The 18,931-nt window shown below is 42.3% G+C and overlaps 1 protein-coding gene and 2 long non-coding RNA genes across 6 annotated transcripts in view; 2 read left to right on the plus strand and 1 right to left on the minus strand.

Annotated features, from left to right (window-relative positions):
• LOC147033739 (uncharacterized) overlaps window positions 1-4,885 on the plus strand; it is a 61,104-nt gene extending 56,219 nt beyond the window's left edge. Inside the window, exon 3 of the long non-coding RNA XR_015055158.1 lies at window positions 4,640-4,885. This is a non-coding gene — a long non-coding RNA (uncharacterized LOC147033739). The remainder of the gene's footprint in view (window positions 1-4,639) is intronic.
• NCAPH (non-SMC condensin I complex subunit H) overlaps window positions 1-18,931 on the minus strand; it is a 174,402-nt gene that overhangs the window by 30,485 nt on the left and 124,986 nt on the right. For 3 of the 4 annotated variants that reach the window (XM_085869973.1, XM_085869956.1, XM_085869982.1), the window contains 4 exons: window positions 16,979-17,101; window positions 5,140-5,247; window positions 4,884-5,024; window positions 373-477 (listed from right to left, as the gene is read on the minus strand). In XM_085869973.1, coding sequence (XP_085726099.1) covers window positions 373-477; window positions 4,884-5,024; window positions 5,140-5,247; window positions 16,979-17,101 — 477 coding nt within the window. The remainder of the gene's footprint in view (window positions 1-372; window positions 478-4,883; window positions 5,025-5,139; window positions 5,248-16,978; window positions 17,102-18,931) is intronic. The other variant, XM_085869963.1, reaches the window with a different exon arrangement.
• On the plus strand, window positions 7,157-14,077 carry LOC147033742 (uncharacterized). The gene is made up of 4 exons (XR_015055155.1): window positions 7,157-7,427; window positions 8,329-8,541; window positions 8,667-8,733; window positions 8,891-14,077. It is a non-coding gene; the product is annotated as an uncharacterized LOC147033742 (long non-coding RNA).

Consider the following 18,931-nt stretch of genomic DNA (forward strand, 5'->3'; position numbering starts at 1 on the left):
ATCCACAGTGTCTTTTGTTAGAATCGTCCCATTGCGAGTCATAGCCTGGCCAAATTCCACATTCTACGCCTATGGTTGTGGAAATCAGCTGCCTTTACAAGGTGCTCAGCGGACCCAGTGCACCACCAGGTTTAAAAAGTTGAAGCACTATCTAGAATCTAGATAGATAAATGACCACAAGAGGAGGTCGGCCCCAAGGGAGGTCAGGGAAGAAGCGAGAGAGCGAGAGCGGACAAGCATAATTTTAAAACTTTTACAAATTTACACCATTTTTTCATATGGTAATCCAAGGTACCACTCAATACACCACATGGTATTTTCTCAGGATACATCTCTTAATAACTGCAGTCTTAGGAAAAGAGCTGGTCCCACCTTCTCCCCGTTGTCGGTGAGCAGGAAGTCCCACATGAGCTCTTTGAGCTTCTTCATGTCTATTTTCTTCTCTTTCCTTGCATAGTGCAGTTGCATTCTGTCAACCTTAATCATTAGAACACACAATGAATGGTGTAAATCGACAAACATCAGCAAGAAAGCCTTTAAAAGTCTCAAAATTCAAGAAACATATTTCCAGAAATCAAAATCATTGCCTTCACTTCAGAAATATGAACATTTACACATCAAATACACATGCCAGAGACTACTACTATGACTGCTATTATTCACCTGGTTCAGATAGTCATGGAAGACCAATTTCCAGATTTCTAAGACAAAAGAAGTTGTTTCCAGGACTATTAAAAACAAATATTTTATGGAACATGTAATATTGGAATAGACCACAAGAGTAAGAATGAAACCTTGTTTGTTTTCTGTTATTCCATATTCCATTGACTCTTTCAGTCAATCACATGTATTGCTTACATGGAGTAAAGTAAACTACAATTAATAACAAGAAAAAGAGCAATCAGAGATTGCAAACACTCAACAGGACTTGTTTTTTGTGTAGTTTTGTGTGGTGTATTTTGTGTGGTGTTTGTGTACTGGTATGTTACATAATTAATAAGAGGCATAATTAGAACTTCCACTTTATAACTGCTGGCAGTATTGACCGGGTACCAAGACGTCCCACTTTGATGCAACCCCACTTTGATCGAACACCTGACGCTGACCCATGACGTATATTATTATTCAACTGAATTCAGAATGGGATTAAAATAAATTCAATTCACATCAAATGGAAGATCAAATAGGTACAGTCCTGCATTGGAGCCGCCATCAGAAGGAACCCGAACAAACAAAAAGCAAAGATGAAGTCATCAGGAGGAACCTGGATATGATTCGAGTTTCTGCTGCTACCCCTCTACCCTCAAACCCATCCAGGCACAGCCAAGTGAGCTTTCTTCAAAAAAAATTATCAAAAAAAACCCAGATCAAAAACTCTCAAATAAATAATCAAAAAATAAAAAAAATAAAAAATAAAAAAATCAAAAAAAAATTAATCAAAAAAATAAAATAAAATAAAATATTTAAAAAAAAAAAAAAAAAAAAAAAAGGAGGGCACTCGGGAGATCGCACATCTCCGCCACACAATGCCTGATTCACAAGAACATATCAGGCCCAATACATTTTTGAAATATCATGCTATATATCGTTTTTGGCCCCCATCTCTCAATGGTGAAGAATCAATGACAAAATTATCAGATCAGGATCCGGATTCGGATCTTCCCCAAAACTGAATCAATTCTTTCTTGTCACACACCCAACGTGTCCACCAAGTTTCGTCTGAATCCTTCACAACTTTTTGAGATATCATGCTACATATCATTTTGGCCCCATCTCTCAATGGTGAAGAATCGAGTAAAAATTTCTCGTGATCTGGATCCAGATTCGGATCTTCACCATAATCAAATTAGTTCATCCTTGTCACACACCCAAACCAACAAACAAACACACAGAGAGAAAGGGGTGAAAACATAACCTCCTCCTTCGGTGGTGGAGGTAAAAATAAATAATTCTGGCTGCCAGACCATATGTCCGATCAGGTTGAAATTTAAAACATTTATTCCCCATTACTACTGGATCATAATTGTGAAGTTTCACATTGATCGATGAAGCTGTTCATGAGAAATAATTTTTTTCTAATTTTTGCTCAATCCAATATTGCTGCTCGACCTATCAATTATTTGTGAATACCCTAGTATCCCCAACGCTTGTAGAACTCGATTGTGAAGCTTGTGAAGTTCCCCTCAATATGTTCAGCCGCTTCAGAGAAGATTTTTGAAGGTTCTTTTTTTGAAAAATAATATGGCTGCCAAACCACGTGACCAATGACATCATGAATGTTTCTTATGTGGACCAATTTATCCCAAGATCACCCTCAAAATTTTTCTAACTGATCGGATGTATCGTTCTGTGGATACATCATGAATGTTCTTTATGTGGACCAATTTATCCCAAGACGACCCTCAAAATTTTCCATCTGATCGGATGTACCGTTCTGTGTATGCAATTATGACGTCAAAAAGAAGGCACCTTTGACATCATTAAAAAAATCTCACATTCCCCATGAGGAGTAGATGCCATATGCCAGGTTTCAATTTTTTCTTGGTGCAGTTTTCGTTAATACAGAGGTCCAAAGTTTTTCCAGTTTTCCAACATGGCTGCCACACCACGTGACCTATGATGTCATAATTATCAATAAAACATTCTACACGAGTCGTCACTCCATGGTGAAAATTTTGTCTCACTGTGACAAGCGGTTGCAGAGACAATCACTAAAGTTCTGTGCGGACAAAGAGACAAACAAATGAAAAATCACTCGTAGAATGACAACTTGGTGAAACGGAATGGCACTCCGTGGAGAACATACCTCCACCAGGGAGAATAGTTCACATTTTGTTTGTCACCGATAGGTCGGATCCGATTCCGGACCTTAACCAAAATCAAATCAGCTTGTTCTCGTCACCTAAACAACTCTTCCACCTCGTGTTGTCACAAGTCGGCCATGAAAGTGTTATAATAAACGTGAGTAAAGCAATCTTTTTAATAACAGGCACATGTGTAAACACTAAAAAAATTAAATGTGTTGTTGACAACAAATAACTCACTGCAACCTCAACATACAAACTAAACATGCAATAACTATGTATAACATGCTATACTTGTTTTTGGCCCCACCTCTCAATGGTGAAGAATCAACTGAAAAATTCTCGAATCTGAATCCGGATGCAGATCTTCACCAAAATCGAACCAATTAGTCCTGTTCACACCAAACCTGAGCACAACGATTCATCCGAATCCATCCTCGACTTTTTGAGATATCATGCAATATCATTTTTAGCTCCATCTCTCAATGGTGAAGAATCAGTTAAAAATTAAATAATTCTCGTATCCAGATCTGGATTCAGATCTTCACCAAAATTGAATCAGTTCTTCCGAGTTGTACTCCCAACCTGTCCACCAAATTTCGTGTGAATCCATCCATAACCCTTTGAGAGATATTGTGCTACATATCATTTTTGGCCCCATATCTCAATGGTAAAGAATCACTAAAAAATTCAGATCCGGATCTGGATTCCAATCTTCACCAAAATTTTGCATTGCCGTCCTTGGCTCATCACCGACACAAACCAAAAAAAAATCAAAACGATTGCTTGAAAACTGGCCAAAAATCATGTGACAAACAGAGACAGACAGACAGACAAACGCAACAGACCAACATACTTGGCAAAAAAAAAAAATTCTCAAAGTAAAAAACAAACAAAAGGACCCTGATGCTGATAGGGTCAGGTTATGGTTAGGGTTAGGTTATGGTGCCCTCTCCTCCAGCAAAGGTAATTATCCTCATTTTTTTTTCTTTTAAATGATGTCAACAAATAATGCTCTCCATATACGAGGTAGATTTTCGGACGACAGTGAACCCTTGTTTTACACGGAGGTGGGTGGAGGGGGGGGGGGGATTACGTTTCTGTCTGTGGAGTGGTTTACTGGAATCACCCTCGCTAGCAGTACAAAACCAGAGCATTCACTATCCCTTGCGTTTTCTGTGCATTTCTTTACTTTGTAGATATTGGACTTGTGCTCTGATGTCTGCCCAATGACACAGCTTATTCTCGCCTCAGCCAAGCTTATCAAACACTTCACTTTCTGTGTCAAAGACATCACTTTCGTCGACTTTTTTGCATTTAGTTCACCACCAGCAACAGTTTTTGTCTTGTGGGCCATAGTTAAAAAAAAAAAAATCACTCAGGGCAAACAAAGGCATTGATTATGATTCCATGGAACACAGTGTTCACACGGAGATAAGTACAGTGCAGTATGCTGTACGTATTTCAGTTACTGTCTGCACCGCTGATTTACAATTATATGTGTAAAGTCAAAACCACATAAAGTCCCAGGGTTCATCAAATATTTTTGGTCTGAACGGATAAACAAACACCAGAGGCCATTAACACAAAATTAGGGGCAGATATAAGAGAAGAACATAAGAGGAGATGATCTCAGGAATAATTTAGCAGCTGCAGTAGCACTATGCAATCAATCGATTAATATGGACTGTATAACTGTTTTGGTGTGGCTTTAATGATAAATCCCTGAATCCAAGGGGGAGGTTAAAATTGGTAATGTTCAACAGAGTTAACAATTCTGACTGAGGACCTGGCAGATAATTATTTGTACTTGCACAATTTTCTCAATTTTCCAGGAGTTTCAAGGACTTGGAAAAGTTTCTTCAGGACTTTCCAGCACTGGAGAACGTTTTTTTCCTCCATTTTCCAGGAATTTCAAGGAGTTTCAAGGATTGTGCAAACCCTGATTAAAAATAACTATTTGTTGCAAAATTTTCTACTTCTGCCAACATTAGTCTCCACTTTTTCTTTGATAATGACACAAATTTATTTAAATAAAAAGAAATCAATGAAAACTGCACAAAATGACTTCTGTCATACCTTCCTCGGCTCGTCGATGAGCTTCCAACTGGGGAAATCTGTTCTGTTAAACGTGCTAAGCATCATAGACGTGATACTGGAAAGCATGGTTGCACCATCTGTTGTTGCTTCAATATCATCATCTTCTCCATAAACGTCCTGCTGCATGTAAATACCGGTAAGAGTTCACAAAACGTTTCATCACAAAAGATCAATGGAACAACTGGAGGCAAAGCTCAAAGGCACAATGTTTTATCATGCCCATTAAGTTTTCCACCTGCAGGTCAGGGCAGAAGTTGACAGCATCGTGTGCATTGTTAAAGTTGTACTCCTGCACTCCCTCATCAGATTCTGCTACCACTTGATCCTTCAGCATACTCTTGAGCTATCAGCAGTCCAAGAGAGAGGAACAAGATAATTACTAAATTAATCAGTACACAAACCAACACCATAATGCTATTATGGGGAAATGCAAGACAAGTGCAACTACTTCTAAACAAGCAATTTAGCCCACACAAGTGGTTTTCCCAGGAAGCTACTTTTGCAGAGATATGCTTCTCATGGGATGGCACTTTCACTTGTGATGGTACAGATCATGTATGATGAGGACTATGTAAACAGGTTCAATTGATTATTATTGATCAACAGTTAAAATTAAAATAAAGGTAAAAAAAATATCAGGCACTTTGAGACCAATGATAGATCAAAATAAAACCTCTCATCAACTTTTCAAACCTTTTGTGATTGATAAGAAAACCAGGAGAAGAAGTCGATTTTAACAAAATAAAGATTTAAAAAGTTTTAAAAATAAATTAATTCCATAATTTACTGCCTTTGACGCAGTGTCTATTCAACCACCCCATCATTCGTTCTTCGTGCCTGTTGTTTGTATCCTTTATGACGCCGTTAAAAACAGAAACTTTCCTGTTTGGAACGATTTTCAATTTTGTTATTTTGTTTCACTGCCAGGCAGGCAGAGTTAACAAAAAACAAAAATACATTAAAAAAAACACAGGAGGTCCAAAGGAAGCCATTCAGTTTGGCATTTTAAATATGAAATAGGCAAAGCCAAGAAACAAACAAAACCCTTTAAAATTACTCTTTAGAACCCCTTATAACTATTTAGAATATTGTTTTTTGTATACATTGCCGAGGCTCGTGTAAGAGCTAACACACAGAACATAAAAGTCGTGTGAAAAGGGAGGCTTTGACGCAGTGATGTGTCCCATTTCCTAAAATCGCAATATTCGCTCGCTTACGCTCATTCATATTTCTCCTTTTCAAACTGGGACATATTACTGTGTCAAACGCCACCCTTTTGACACTACTCCTCCTGCCGGGGGCTGGTCTTCGCCTCCTTTTCACGTGATCATTTCCTTAATCAAATGAAGATCCTATAAATATTTGTTTTATTTTCAGAAATAAAATAATTTATACATCAATTAAAAATAATGCAGTGGTAGCCTATTAAAACCCCCCAATCCCATTTTTTTTTATTAATACTTATACTTTAAACCCACAAGGTAATGTATTTATTCCATCACTCATTATATATATATATATATATATATATATATATATATATATATATATATATATATATATATATATATATATATATATATATATATATATATATATCTTTCGTCATCAAATGAAGCCTGGTGTTGGCTTAGTGGTTAGGGTGGCGGCTTGGGATCCCAGGGTCCTGAGTTCAAGCCCCATTGACTGCTGAATCCCCAACAACCTCAAATCCTCAAACATCCTCAATCAACCAGGGGGTTGACTCAGCCTGTCATCCTTCCGAGGTCGGCGAAATGAGTACCAGTGTACTGGTCCCGGTGTATGCCCCGGTTAGAATAGGTGTACCATATCCCTGTGTGTCGTAAGAGGCGACCAGGGTTGGCGTCAGGAAGGGCATCCGGCCATAAAACATTGCCTCACAAAAAAAAGCCAAACCCCTGAACAGCAGGAAAAATGGCTGTAAAAACGGTCATTTTTTTTTTTCTTCCATATACATTCAAGGTAATGTTGAAAGTTCATGGTCACTTTTAATGCACTCTTCTTTAGACCTTTAATATCTTTATTGAGCAGAGATGAAATGACAAACCTCTCTTAATGCTCTTGTCTGAGCATATTTTGGCTCCACTCATGTGCATTGAATTTATATAGAGTCAAGAAATATTTATGTTCTATTTTATGAAATTGTATTCCATACTCAAACCTTTTCTCAAACAAAAACACATTCATTTTTGAGAGAGTGGGACACATTCTGACAGTTGTATTGGGTATGGCTGGAAAACAGGAAAGAGAACAATGGGGTAAGCCTGGGCAAATATCCAACTGACTTCCTCAAACATGGTTTATAAGCGAGACATTTCTCTCAGTCAAAAATCTCTTATTTTTGACGGTTTCTCATTTCTCTCACCTTGACCCAATGGTAATGAACGAGAATTTGCTTTACGACCCAATGTTTGACCCAACAGAGATGAACCATCCTTCATCTGAGGAAGAATATGACTCATCACAACATTGGGAAGGTTCATACACTATTAAACTGTTAAGGTAAGCCTATATAGTGCATATGTGTGTGTTTATGTGTGTTTGTGTGTGATAGAATTGTGAGGAACAGAAATTTAAAAAATGAGGTGTGTGTGTGTGTGTGTGTGTGTGTGTGTGTGTGTGTGTGTGTGTGTGTGTGTGTGTTTGAGTGAGAGAGGGAGATGGGGAGAGAGAGGAAGAGAGGGAGAGAGGTAGGGAGATAGGGAGAGAGAGGGAGAGAGAGAGGGAGAGAGAGAGAGAGAGAGGGAGAGAGAGGGAGAGAGAGGGAGAGAGGGAGAGAGAGGGAGAGAGAGGGAGAGAGAGGGAGAGAGAGGGAGAGAGAGGGAGAGAGAGGGAGAGAGAGGGAGAGAGAGGGAGAATTATGACGAACAGAAATGAAAAAAGGTGAGGGGTGAGTGAGTGTGTGTGTGTGTGTGTGTGTGTGTGTGTGTGTGTGTGTGTGTGTGTGTGTGTGTGTGTGTGTGTGTGTGTGTGAGAGGGAGAGAGGGAGAGGGGGAGAGGGGGAGAGAGGGAGAGAGGGAGAGCGAATTGAGGAACAGAAATGAAAAAAATGAGGTGTGTGTATGTCTGTGTCCAAATGTGTGTATGTGTGTGTGTCCATGTCTGTGTGTCCAAGTGTGTGTGTCTTTGTGTGTATTGTTAAGTCTGGCTTCCTTCTTGGGACTATGGTACAGTAATTGGTCTTCATTTTAATTGTAAATGAAAAAAATGAGGTGTGTGTATGTGTCTGTGTATCCAAGTGTGTATGTGCCTGTGTCCATGTCTGTGTGTCCAAGTGTGTGTGTCTTTGTGTGTATTGTGAAGTCTGGCTTCCTTCTTGGGACTATGGTACAGTAATTGGTCTTCATTTTAATTGTAAATGATTAATTATATAACTAATTATTTATGTTCCATTTTATTACAGCATTTCAAACACACTCATAGACAAGGTGAATTGGCATGCCAATGATCTTCACAAGGAATGAAAAGCTCTGAATGACGTCTTGGCTAAAATCCAGTTCGTCTGTTAGGCATTCCACAACGACCTCATTTGATGCATGAATAACCTGCCTCCGAGACCTACGGCACCAGAGAATTTACCCAATGTTTCAACGTTCTTTGAAGATTTTCTTGAAAGGTATTCCACATAATAAATTACAATGATGTTAAATTTCAATGTTCTTTGAAGATTTACTGGAAAGGTATTACACATGATCAAATACAATTATGTTAAATGAGTGCCTGCGTTTCCTGTTTTTACAGTGTCAATCACTAAGAAAGTGCAGATATGTTGCCTCTTGTTCCAAACAGTCATCACAGCCTACCACAGGTAATTAATTATTCATCTCTCTGACTGAATCGATTATATGAGAGTAAGGAAATATTTATTTATTGACAATACGATATACTCCGACACCTCTTTAAGCATCCACAGTTATGTCATATAATATTAATACGTGCGTGCGCGTGTGCGTGTGTTTTAACAGGAAATAAACACTCAGATGATTCAAGTCCACTCACTCTCTCACTCAAACAAACATTATATCATAAAATCTGTTGTTTGTATTTCAATGTGGAACATATTGTATGTTTTAAGTATTAATTATAATATATGCTTTGCTTACAATTATTTAATCCTTGATTAAAAAAAAAAGGATGAAGGACGTGAAAAAAGGAGGGGGGGAGGGTGTATGTGTGCTCCCCAAACAAACAACCCACTGCCCACCTCATCCCACTCCACCCTCCACATGTGTGTGGGGGGGGGAAGGGTGGGGTGGGATGAGGGCGGTGGTGGGTCAACAGTGGGGGCGCACAGGGGAGTCGTAAGATGGGGGTCTTGTGTATGCCTGGTGTTGGCTTAATGGTTAAGGTAGTGGGCTTGGGATCCAAGGGTCCTGAGTTCAAATCCCGCTCAGCTGTTGAATTAACACCAGGTGGGGTTGACTCTGCCTGTCATCCTTCCGAGGTTGGCAAAATGAGTGCCAGCATGCTGGTATACTGTGTCGGAGTGGCGACCCGTCCAGGATTGTTCCCAATAGCCAAGGAGACTGCTTCAGCGGCACCAACGCTCTGCACAGAGTATGGTCCTAATGGATGGATGGATGGTCTTGTGTGAGTGTGGCTTGTGTGGATGTGGCTTGTGTGGGTGTGGCTTGCGTGGGTGTGGCTTGCGTGGGTGTGGCTTGCGTGGGTGTGGCTTGCGTGGGTGTGGCTTGCGTGGGTGTGGCTTGCGTGGGTGTGGCTTATGTGGCTGGAGACAAAGAAGGGATGAAGTGATTTTATAAAATGAGATAAACGCGTTGTGTGGGGAATGAATAAGCTAATCATTGATGATGAATGTGGATGTGGTGTGTGGATGTGGTTTGCATGGGTGTGGCTTGCATGGGTGGAATCAATTTTTGGAAAAAAAATATTTCAATTTATTATCTTTGTCTTTTGTAATTCCTGTGAATAAAATGAGCCTAAAATGGTGAGTGGGCCACACTCCGGCGGCCTGAGCGAGTGGGCCACGCTCCGGCGCCCTGCGCGAGTGGGCCGCGCTCCGGCGACCTGAGCGAGTGGGCCGCGCGCCGGCGACCTGAGCGAGTGGGCCGCGCTCCAGCGACCTCAGCAAGTAGGCCGCGCTCCGGCACCCTGAGCGAGTGGTTATTAAAAACGCCTGATTTCCAGGCCGTTTGCCGTATTAACATGTTTTTTCAATTCACGAGCCAAATTTTCTTTGCACCTGTCACACGCAGCTGTTTATAAAGATTAATATTTGTGAAACATATCCTTAAAAAAAGTCTCCATAAATTCAACGTTGTTTTTCGGTGAAAGCGACTCATAGTTTTTGCATTGTTGCCGATATCAGCCATTCTCTGTCTCTCTGTCCCATCCTCGCTCTACCCCGCCCACACCCCCCAATGGAGTGCAGCACCTTCCTCCTTTCTCTTTAGAGAAAGTGTGTGTGTGTGTGTGTGTGTGTGTGTATATATACAATATATATATATATATATATATATATATATATATATATATATATATATATATATATATATTGTTACGGTTGTGGAAATTCGCATTACACCATAAAGAGTCCTCAGGTGAGATATATCGGTAAGTTAATGTGTGGTTAGCCCAAACCCGTTGTATAGAGGGAATATGTGTGATTCATCCGGGCTGCGATGCTTTGAGTTAGCCATTTTTCTTTCTCTCTTGTTATTTTCGACCATTAAGCCGTCAACAACGCAAACAGCCATTACCTTTACCTTCACAACTCCATCCCGCAAACATCGCTTCACCGCCATTCCCAAACGACACCCCCCCCCCACCACCTTCGCCTTTCTCCTTCTACAACCATCGACCACACCACCAGTCAACACCAAACGTCGTGCTGTCTAGGGCCCGTTCGGCGATTGGTGCCGAACGCATCGAGCCGCGAGCGCGAATGGTGGCCTTTCCGAGGGAGAAATCCGGATCAGGAAGGCTTCACACTCCCTTTTTCTCCATCCAATGGGCGAGCGTCGGGCAGTATGGCCCCGCCTCCAAGCACGCTGAACGTGGATTCTTTACGAGAGGAATTCGGATCAAAAAGGCAAATTCGGAGCACGCCGGAGAGGGCTCGCCGACCACGCCAGGGGCACGGAGTCGGGGCGCAGAGGCGTGAACATTGCGGCTTGCCCGCAATCGCGTCACGAGAATGCGGATTAGACCTTCTCGGTCTCATAGACCTGGCCGCTCCTCCAGGTTCCACGCATATTGGGTCCACGGACCTGTCTGCCTCCTTGCCTGTGAGGGTGGCTTTCTTTCCTTTGCTTTTTGGAATGAGTGATGTGGCGCCGAGTCTCGACAAGTAGAACTGTACAAGTGTTGTAAATAATTGCCCCTTTTATTCGATCGTATTGCATTTGCTTTTGTTGCATTTTGTCTTGACTGTAATATACGTGCCTTCCGTGTTTCCGTAATAAATGTGCATTGCTTGTTGAACTGTTTCCTGGTTTGCTTCGTCTCCTTCCTTTAATTGAATCTCATCTTGCATCACGTAAGGGATTGATAGTGGGTTTAAAACGCCCGGTAAATAATTGGAACCGTCAAGGTCGACGATAACTCCGCTCGGTTATCCTTGTAGTACGGAACGAGCCGCTTAAGCGGTTCGTGTCCGGAGTCGACCTGTGGCGTGGTACAACTCCTCGGTACGCTACTCGCGCGAGTACTTGGGTAAATCGACCATTCAGCGATCGAACCCTATTTCGCGCGAGTAGAATGCGGACTGAGTTGTGGTGAGGTTTAACCCCCACCCGTGACAGGCTCCGGGCGGTAGTTCCTGGAGGGTCACGACTGAATTGTCCGTTCCGGTGGGCGAGGCGGCCGCTTTTGGCTACACGCGGTCATTCGCACGCCGGCGGGCACGAATTCGCAACAATATATATGTAATTTATGTATATATATATATATATATATATATATATATATATATATATATATATATATATATATATATATGTGAATATTAGGGTGGTCCAAAAACAGCAAAAATAAATAAATAAATAAGTCAGATGCTGTCTCCACAAGGCTTAAATTATTCCACTATGATTCAATAACGCGCATAAAAAATTTAAGTTGATCGGAGGTGATTTAGAGGTCGCTCCATATGACAACTTTTAGTTTCATGAGTTGGTTAAATTAGGGTATGGTCAAGTACTATTACGGGTACTTCTGGATGTCCGAGGTAGAAATGGAGTGCATTTTCGAACTCTATGGGGTCGATTTACTCTAATATATATATATATATATATATATATATATATATATATATATATATATATATATATATATATATATATATATATATATATATATATATATATATCTTCTTCTTCTTTCGGCTGCTCCCGTTCAGGGTCGCCACAGCGGATCATCGGTATGATCCGTATAATGATTTGGCACATGTTTTACGCCGGATGCCCTTCCTGACGCAACCCTGGTTGCCTCTTACGACGCAGGGATAGGGTATACCTATTTTAACCGGGGTATACACCAGCCCAGTACACTGGTACTCACTTCGCCGACCTCGGAAGGATGACAGGCTGAGTCAACCTCCTGGTGTATTAATTCAGTGGCCCAACGGGGCTTGAACTCAGGACCTTTTGGATCCCAAGCCGCTGCCCTAACCACTGCGCCAACACCAGGCATATATATTGTTGTGGTTGACGAAATTCGCAAACCACCATTCAGGTCCCTTAGGTGAGATATCTCTGTAAGTATATGTGGAGTTAAGCCCAAACCCGTTGTTTAGAGGGAATAAATGTTATTCATTCGGGCTGCGACCCTTTTAGATAGCCGTTTTTCTTTTAATATCTTTATTTTGGACCAGCCGCCATTACTACCACCACAACCACCACCAACCACGTCTCAACAGCCATCACACAACAACCACCAACCGCAACGCCGCTTCACAACAACAACAACAACGCCAACAGCCACGACCATTGCCGTCACATCTCGCTCTCGCAACCATCGCATCACCGCCATTCCCGCGCCGCTTGTGGGCACCGATCCTGGACTCGTACAGGGCGCGCACCGAGCAGCGGGTGCAAAAACACCAGCCTTTCCGAGAAATCGGATCAAGAACGATTCACGCCCACTTCTGTTCGGTCCTATCAGCGAGCGTGGGGCGATTTGGCCCCGCCTCCAGGTGCGTCGGAGTATAATCGCTATATGCAGATTCGCGGATCAAGAATCATTCACGCCCACTTTTCCTCTGTCCAATGGGGAGCGTGGCTCCGCCCCCGAGCGATTCCTGATCCAAAAATCTGCATATGATTTCTCCTGTCGGACTATAAAGCACCGAGCGCGGGGCGAATTAAGAGTCAAATTTCTGAATCGAGTAAGCAGTTGGAGTCAGAGAAAGGAGTTGAGAAAAGAAAGCAGTTGGGGAGAGTCGAGCAGTTGTTGAGGGAGTTTCTGAATCGGGAGAGAAAAAGAGTTTCTGAATCGCAGTTGGACGGAGTTGAGAAGAGTGGAGAGTGGGAGAGTTGGAGAGTTGTGGCGACGGCGAAGGCAGTCGAGAGAGTGTCTGTCAGGGTCCGGAGAGGCTGGAAAAGCCAAGAATCTTTGTGGAGGTCGGCGCTCGTGTCAGAGTCGGGGAGCTGCGGAGAGGGGAGGCCGGTAACGCGACCGAGGTCGCGCTGGAGTCGCTCGTCGCGGGACCCAAGCCAGCGAGATATCCTCATTCCCCCGAGCATCAACAACCCCCTCCTGTTTCCCCCCCCCCCTGCGCTGAGATAGTGTGAGAAGGGGGCCCCGTTCCCACCCCATTCCAGGCAGTGCCAGCGAGGCCCGCGGAGTCGGGGCGCCGCCGCCATCTTGCGGCTCATCACCAGATGGGTAGGCTCGACGCGGTCTCGGCCCCAGGCCCGTCTGCCCCCCCCTCATCGTTGAGGGTGGCCCCTTCCTTTTTCTTTTGCTTTGAGTATATGTGTTGTCGGCGCCGTCTATGAAGTAAAACTGTATAAGTGTTGCCGTGTGCTTGGTAGTCGGTAGTAGATCTGCAGTGTGTTTTTCTTTTGTTGCATTTGATTTTTGTGCAGAATTGTTGTGTTTCTTTAGTTACTTTTACATTTGCTTTTGGTGCATAATTGTATATGTGTGCTTTCCGTTTGCCGCGGAATAAATGTGCTTTATGTTGAACTGTTTTTCCCGTTTCGCTTCGTCTTTTCTTTTATTGAATCTCCATCTTACTTCACGTAAAGGGTTGGTCGTGGGCTAAATACGCCCAATAATTAATCGAACCGTCGAGGTTGACGATAACACCGCTCGGTTATCCCGATAGTAAGGAACGGGTCGCTTAAAGTGGCCCGTGTCCGAAGTCGACCTGCGGCGAGGTGCGATCGCCTGGTCTACCCTCCGTGTGGGTACTTAGGTAGGTCGAATTTGGCGAGCAACCCTATCCCACGTGGGGGGCCGATTGGCACGATCGTGGTGAGGCCGAAAGGCCCACCCGTGACTAGTTCCCGGCGTTAGTCCGAGAGGGTCACGACGGGATTGTCCGTCCGGTGGGCGACGTGCCGCGATTCGAGTTACGTGGCCGCTCGCACGCCGGCGGGCGCGAATCCGCAACAAAATATATATATATATATATATATATATATATATATATATATATATATATATATATATATATATATTCACCTTTAATACAGAGGATTTGTTCACCTTTTAATCTTCCTGCTGAAACTGACAAAATCATGAATATACTCAGTGAAAATGGTTATCCTGAGCATATAGTGAAGAGATACATACACAAGTTTCTAAACACGACAAGAGATCGGAAGATTGGTCTGGACCAATGTCCAGTCAATATCAGGATGCCCAGGAAAGGTCAATCATCATGAAGGTTTGAAGTACAAATCAAAGATATTGTATCCAACACGTTTCTGGCTGTGCAACCCCGAGTAATCTTTACCTCTCGCTGTTTGCTGACGTTATTCAACAAGATGTGCAACCCATCTCACAAACCAGCAATGTTATTTATGAGTTTAAGTGCCAATGTGAAGCTCGGTATGTCGGCTGCAAAACACTAAGATTGGCTGATCGGATCAAACAACACATCCCCTTGGCGATTGGAAGAAGGATTGTGAGGGTTAGAACACAACCAGTGTGAGCATGTAGATATATATCCAGCAACCACTGCACCTGCTTCATCTGCCATTGCACAGCACCTGGTTGCCAACCCTATCTGCGCAGACCAGTACAATGCAGATATGTTCAGGATATTGAGCCGAGGTCGGAGCTCGTTTCATTTACGTATGTTGGAAGCAACCTTCATCCTTACCACCGATCCAATACGATGTCGTCAAAAGGAATTTGTACGATCTCTGTGTCTCTTTCAGCATGGAAAGATCAAGGGAAGTACGTTACCAAATGGTGAATGGACCTTCAGGGAAACCCCTCCCCCCTCTCTCAAGGATGTGGTTACAAACGTCAATCATCGACGAACTCTGCTCCAGCCAATGGAAGCTCGAGGTGAAGATGATGAGCCGACCAATGGGCATTCAGATTAACCGTAACGTTATTACGGCTGAACCAATCAGCGTCTACCTTATTGAGACCTCCGTATAAAGCACACGCCTTCACTTCCTTATTCACTTGCTGCGATTTTTTTACCGTGAGGAGTGCAGCACGGAAAGCTTCGGTCACTATTATGTCGTGTTTGTTGGTATCCATATATACATATATCTATATATATATGTTTATTTTTTTCATTTTTTTATTATTATTATTATTTTTAATATTAGGTAAGATTAGGTGAAGGAAAGTTTGAAGAAAAAATTGTGACGGTGTATGGTGAATGTGGGTTGGAAAAAGTAGGACGATGGTGGATCGGCAAGAGGAAGGAGGAAGAAGAGTCAGTACAGGAAGTCACGTGGGGTATAAGGTGAGAAGGGGAAAGTTTTTTTGTTGCTGTATTTTCTTACATTTTAAGACATGAAATAAAGGGCATAATTGTGAGGGAAAGAAGGAGGATGGGGGAAAAGTGGGGAAAATAAAAACTGATGGTAATGAGGAGAAAATACAAAGAAACACGATCATGCACATAGACGGGAAGACAGGTCGGCCTCAGAGAAACCCAATATGACAAGACTGATGAAAACTCACCAAATTAGCACAAGTGTTGAAACCAAACCAAACTAGGAACACAAGAGTAAATATGTAAACAGTCAAAACGTGAAAAACAACGACGGGAAAATTCTTTGATAAAGTCGGCAAAGAACCCTGGAGAGAACCAACTGTCGATCAAGAACTGGAACCAGAAGTCCAAATTATCTGGGATTTGATGTATGTCCAGGTGTTTTGAGTATTAGTTTGTTCCTTTTTTTTGTATTAGTTAGTCTTCAATTGCGTAGCGGTTTATGGATTATTTAGGTTCGTGCATGAAAATTTTGGAAATCCAATTGTTGCTTTGTCCATGACAAGGTAGGAAACCGTAAAGACTAATTTGTGGTTGCTGTTGAAAAGCTCAACATACCACTAGGTTTTGCAGTTGCTGATGGATTTTTATTTATTCGTATGCAGCCTGTGGCTGCTTGGCTGCATCATTTTCTGGGGGTGCGGCTGTGCCGCTGATGCAATGCCCTGTTACCAGCACACTGGTACTCATTTTGCCAAACTAGGAAGGATGACAGGCTGAATCAACCTGTCTGGTGTTAATTCAACAGGTTGACAGGGCATGAACTCAAGACCTTCAGATCTTAAGCCAGCCATCATCACCACTCAGCCAACACCAGGCTTTGCTGATGGATGACTTCTGATGAAATTATAAAGAAATCATTCACACATATAGTGGCACACAACACCAACATATCAGATTCATGGAATACATCAACACAGGATGGTCTTTTTAAAAGAAAAGAAAAAAAAAAAGAAAAAAGTATAGGGAGCCTAAGGCATCACCGAATGGATAGAACAATATGGTGAATGCATTAGACAGGACTCTTATCATGATCACAAGGACAAAGACTGCATCTTTGATGAGAAATTTTGTTCCAAGGTATATTCTCTGATTGAGATCAATTCGTTCAACATGTTGTGCGTACCACTAAAGTAGGCTTGAGGTAGAGACGAAGGAAGTTGCTGGGATCGTAGTGCAGGTCATCTGGAAGTGTCGTTGCCTGTGTACTGCGCTTCAGCAATGTGCTTTTGCAGATAACTGTTGTTACCTACAAATCAAGGGGAATATCACAGAGTCCTTACACGACCGCCATCAAACACGTCAGAGCACATACAGATCAGGAGCTGTGGAAAAGCTGATCCCTGCAATGAAATATGCAAGAGTTGCACCAAAATCTATTCGACATTTTACAAAACTTGGTTTAGGCTGTGACAAGGAATATCATCGATTCAATTCCTTTTGAGGGTTGAAGCACCGTATTATGCTGAATGTCCTGCTAAAAGATACGATGATACATGTACAGCATAGTCCATTAGATTGTGTTCGTATGACAGGTTGTTAAAATCAACTTCGTGCACAATCAGCTGTATTCATTGTATTCTAACTGGTCAGTGCATGAACATCTCCTTGAACGCCAGACCACGTTTTAGTTTTTGAATGATGACGACATCCGTTACAAAAATGTAAAATGCGCACACACATATATTACATACATGTTACGTACTTTCTTTCTGCTGGTGTGTGTGTGTGTGTGTGTGTGTGTGTGTGTGTGTGTGTGTGTGTGTGTGTGTGTGTGTGTGTGTGTGTGTGTGTGTGTGTGTGTGTGTGTGTGTGTGTGTGTGTGTGTGTGTGTGTGTGTGTGTGTGTGTGTAGGTAGTGGACAAAAAAAAAATGGAAGCACCTGAGTAAATGAGGAACACCGAGTAACAACTTCCACACAGATGTGAGCTCATGTGTTAATTAAAAAAGTAACATCCCAGCATGCTTCGGGTCATGAATAAAAATGCTTCACATGCCTGGTTTCCTATAATTATGGTTGGCATGGCTGCAAGAGGAAACTCCCCAATGCCTCCATCCATGGAGCACGTGCGGTCACCCAATGGTTTGATGAGCCTGACACTGAAGATATATGTCAGGCCCTCTCAGTCACTAGATATGAACCCAATCGAGCATTTCGAGGATATTCTGGAACAATGCTTGAGACAGCGTTTTCCACCTCCATCAACCAGGTGTGAGTTGATTGACTTGGTCATGAAAGAATGGTGCTACATCATTCCTGCAGAATGACAGACATTAAGTGCACTCGATGCCACTGCATATACAGGCTGTACTAGCATGTGGTGGTCCAACACCCTATTAAGTGACTTTACATTTGCTTCCATTTTTTTGTGCGTCGCCACGCCAACGCAAGATACTCGAATGACTTATGTGAATATCTTCAGTGGTAAGATGTTACCCCAGTAAGATGGCACTCGTTTTGCAAACCTCAGAAGGATGAAGGGCTTAGGCAACCCACCTGGTGTTATTTCAACAGCATGACAGGGGCTCAAACTAAGGACCCGAAGATCTCAAGCCAGCCACCTTAACCGATAAACCAACAAAAGGCTTGTATGTGCGTGTCAGTGTGTGCCTCCTCCATATCGCCAAAACAAAAAAAAACCTAGCAGCCTGAAACTTTGTATATGCACACAAAGAAAACTCCAAGGAAGTGCATGAGTGAAAATTGGGTGTTTGGGTTAATTAAAACACATCTTTTGAGGATAATTAACGGCCTAATTAAAAAATATCTTTCATCAGGCGCATCCTTGGCCACCTCGCTCTTTGGGGACGGAAGGCGTCTCCTGGGTAACCTCGCTGGGGTCTGAATCCGCCATGTTTTTTGGCCTGCTCAACTATCCTTGACTTGGAACAGGCCACAATGATTTCTCAATTATAAAATTGTTTTTTTTTCACTTTCCTCACTCATATTATTGAATGCCTGTTCATCATAGCAACAAATCGCTATATACATCGCTTGTTTAAGTGCTACAGTTCAAATTAGGAGCTTGGAACGATTTTTATTTGTTTTTATTTCTATATAAACAATGTCAAGGCTGGT

The sequence above is a fragment of the Eptatretus burgeri genome, chromosome 1 (genome assembly GCF_056783735.1).
Source record: "Eptatretus burgeri isolate ZD-2024b chromosome 1, Ebu_testis_v1, whole genome shotgun sequence".
Classification (NCBI taxonomy): domain Eukaryota; kingdom Metazoa; phylum Chordata; class Myxini; order Myxiniformes; family Myxinidae; genus Eptatretus; species Eptatretus burgeri.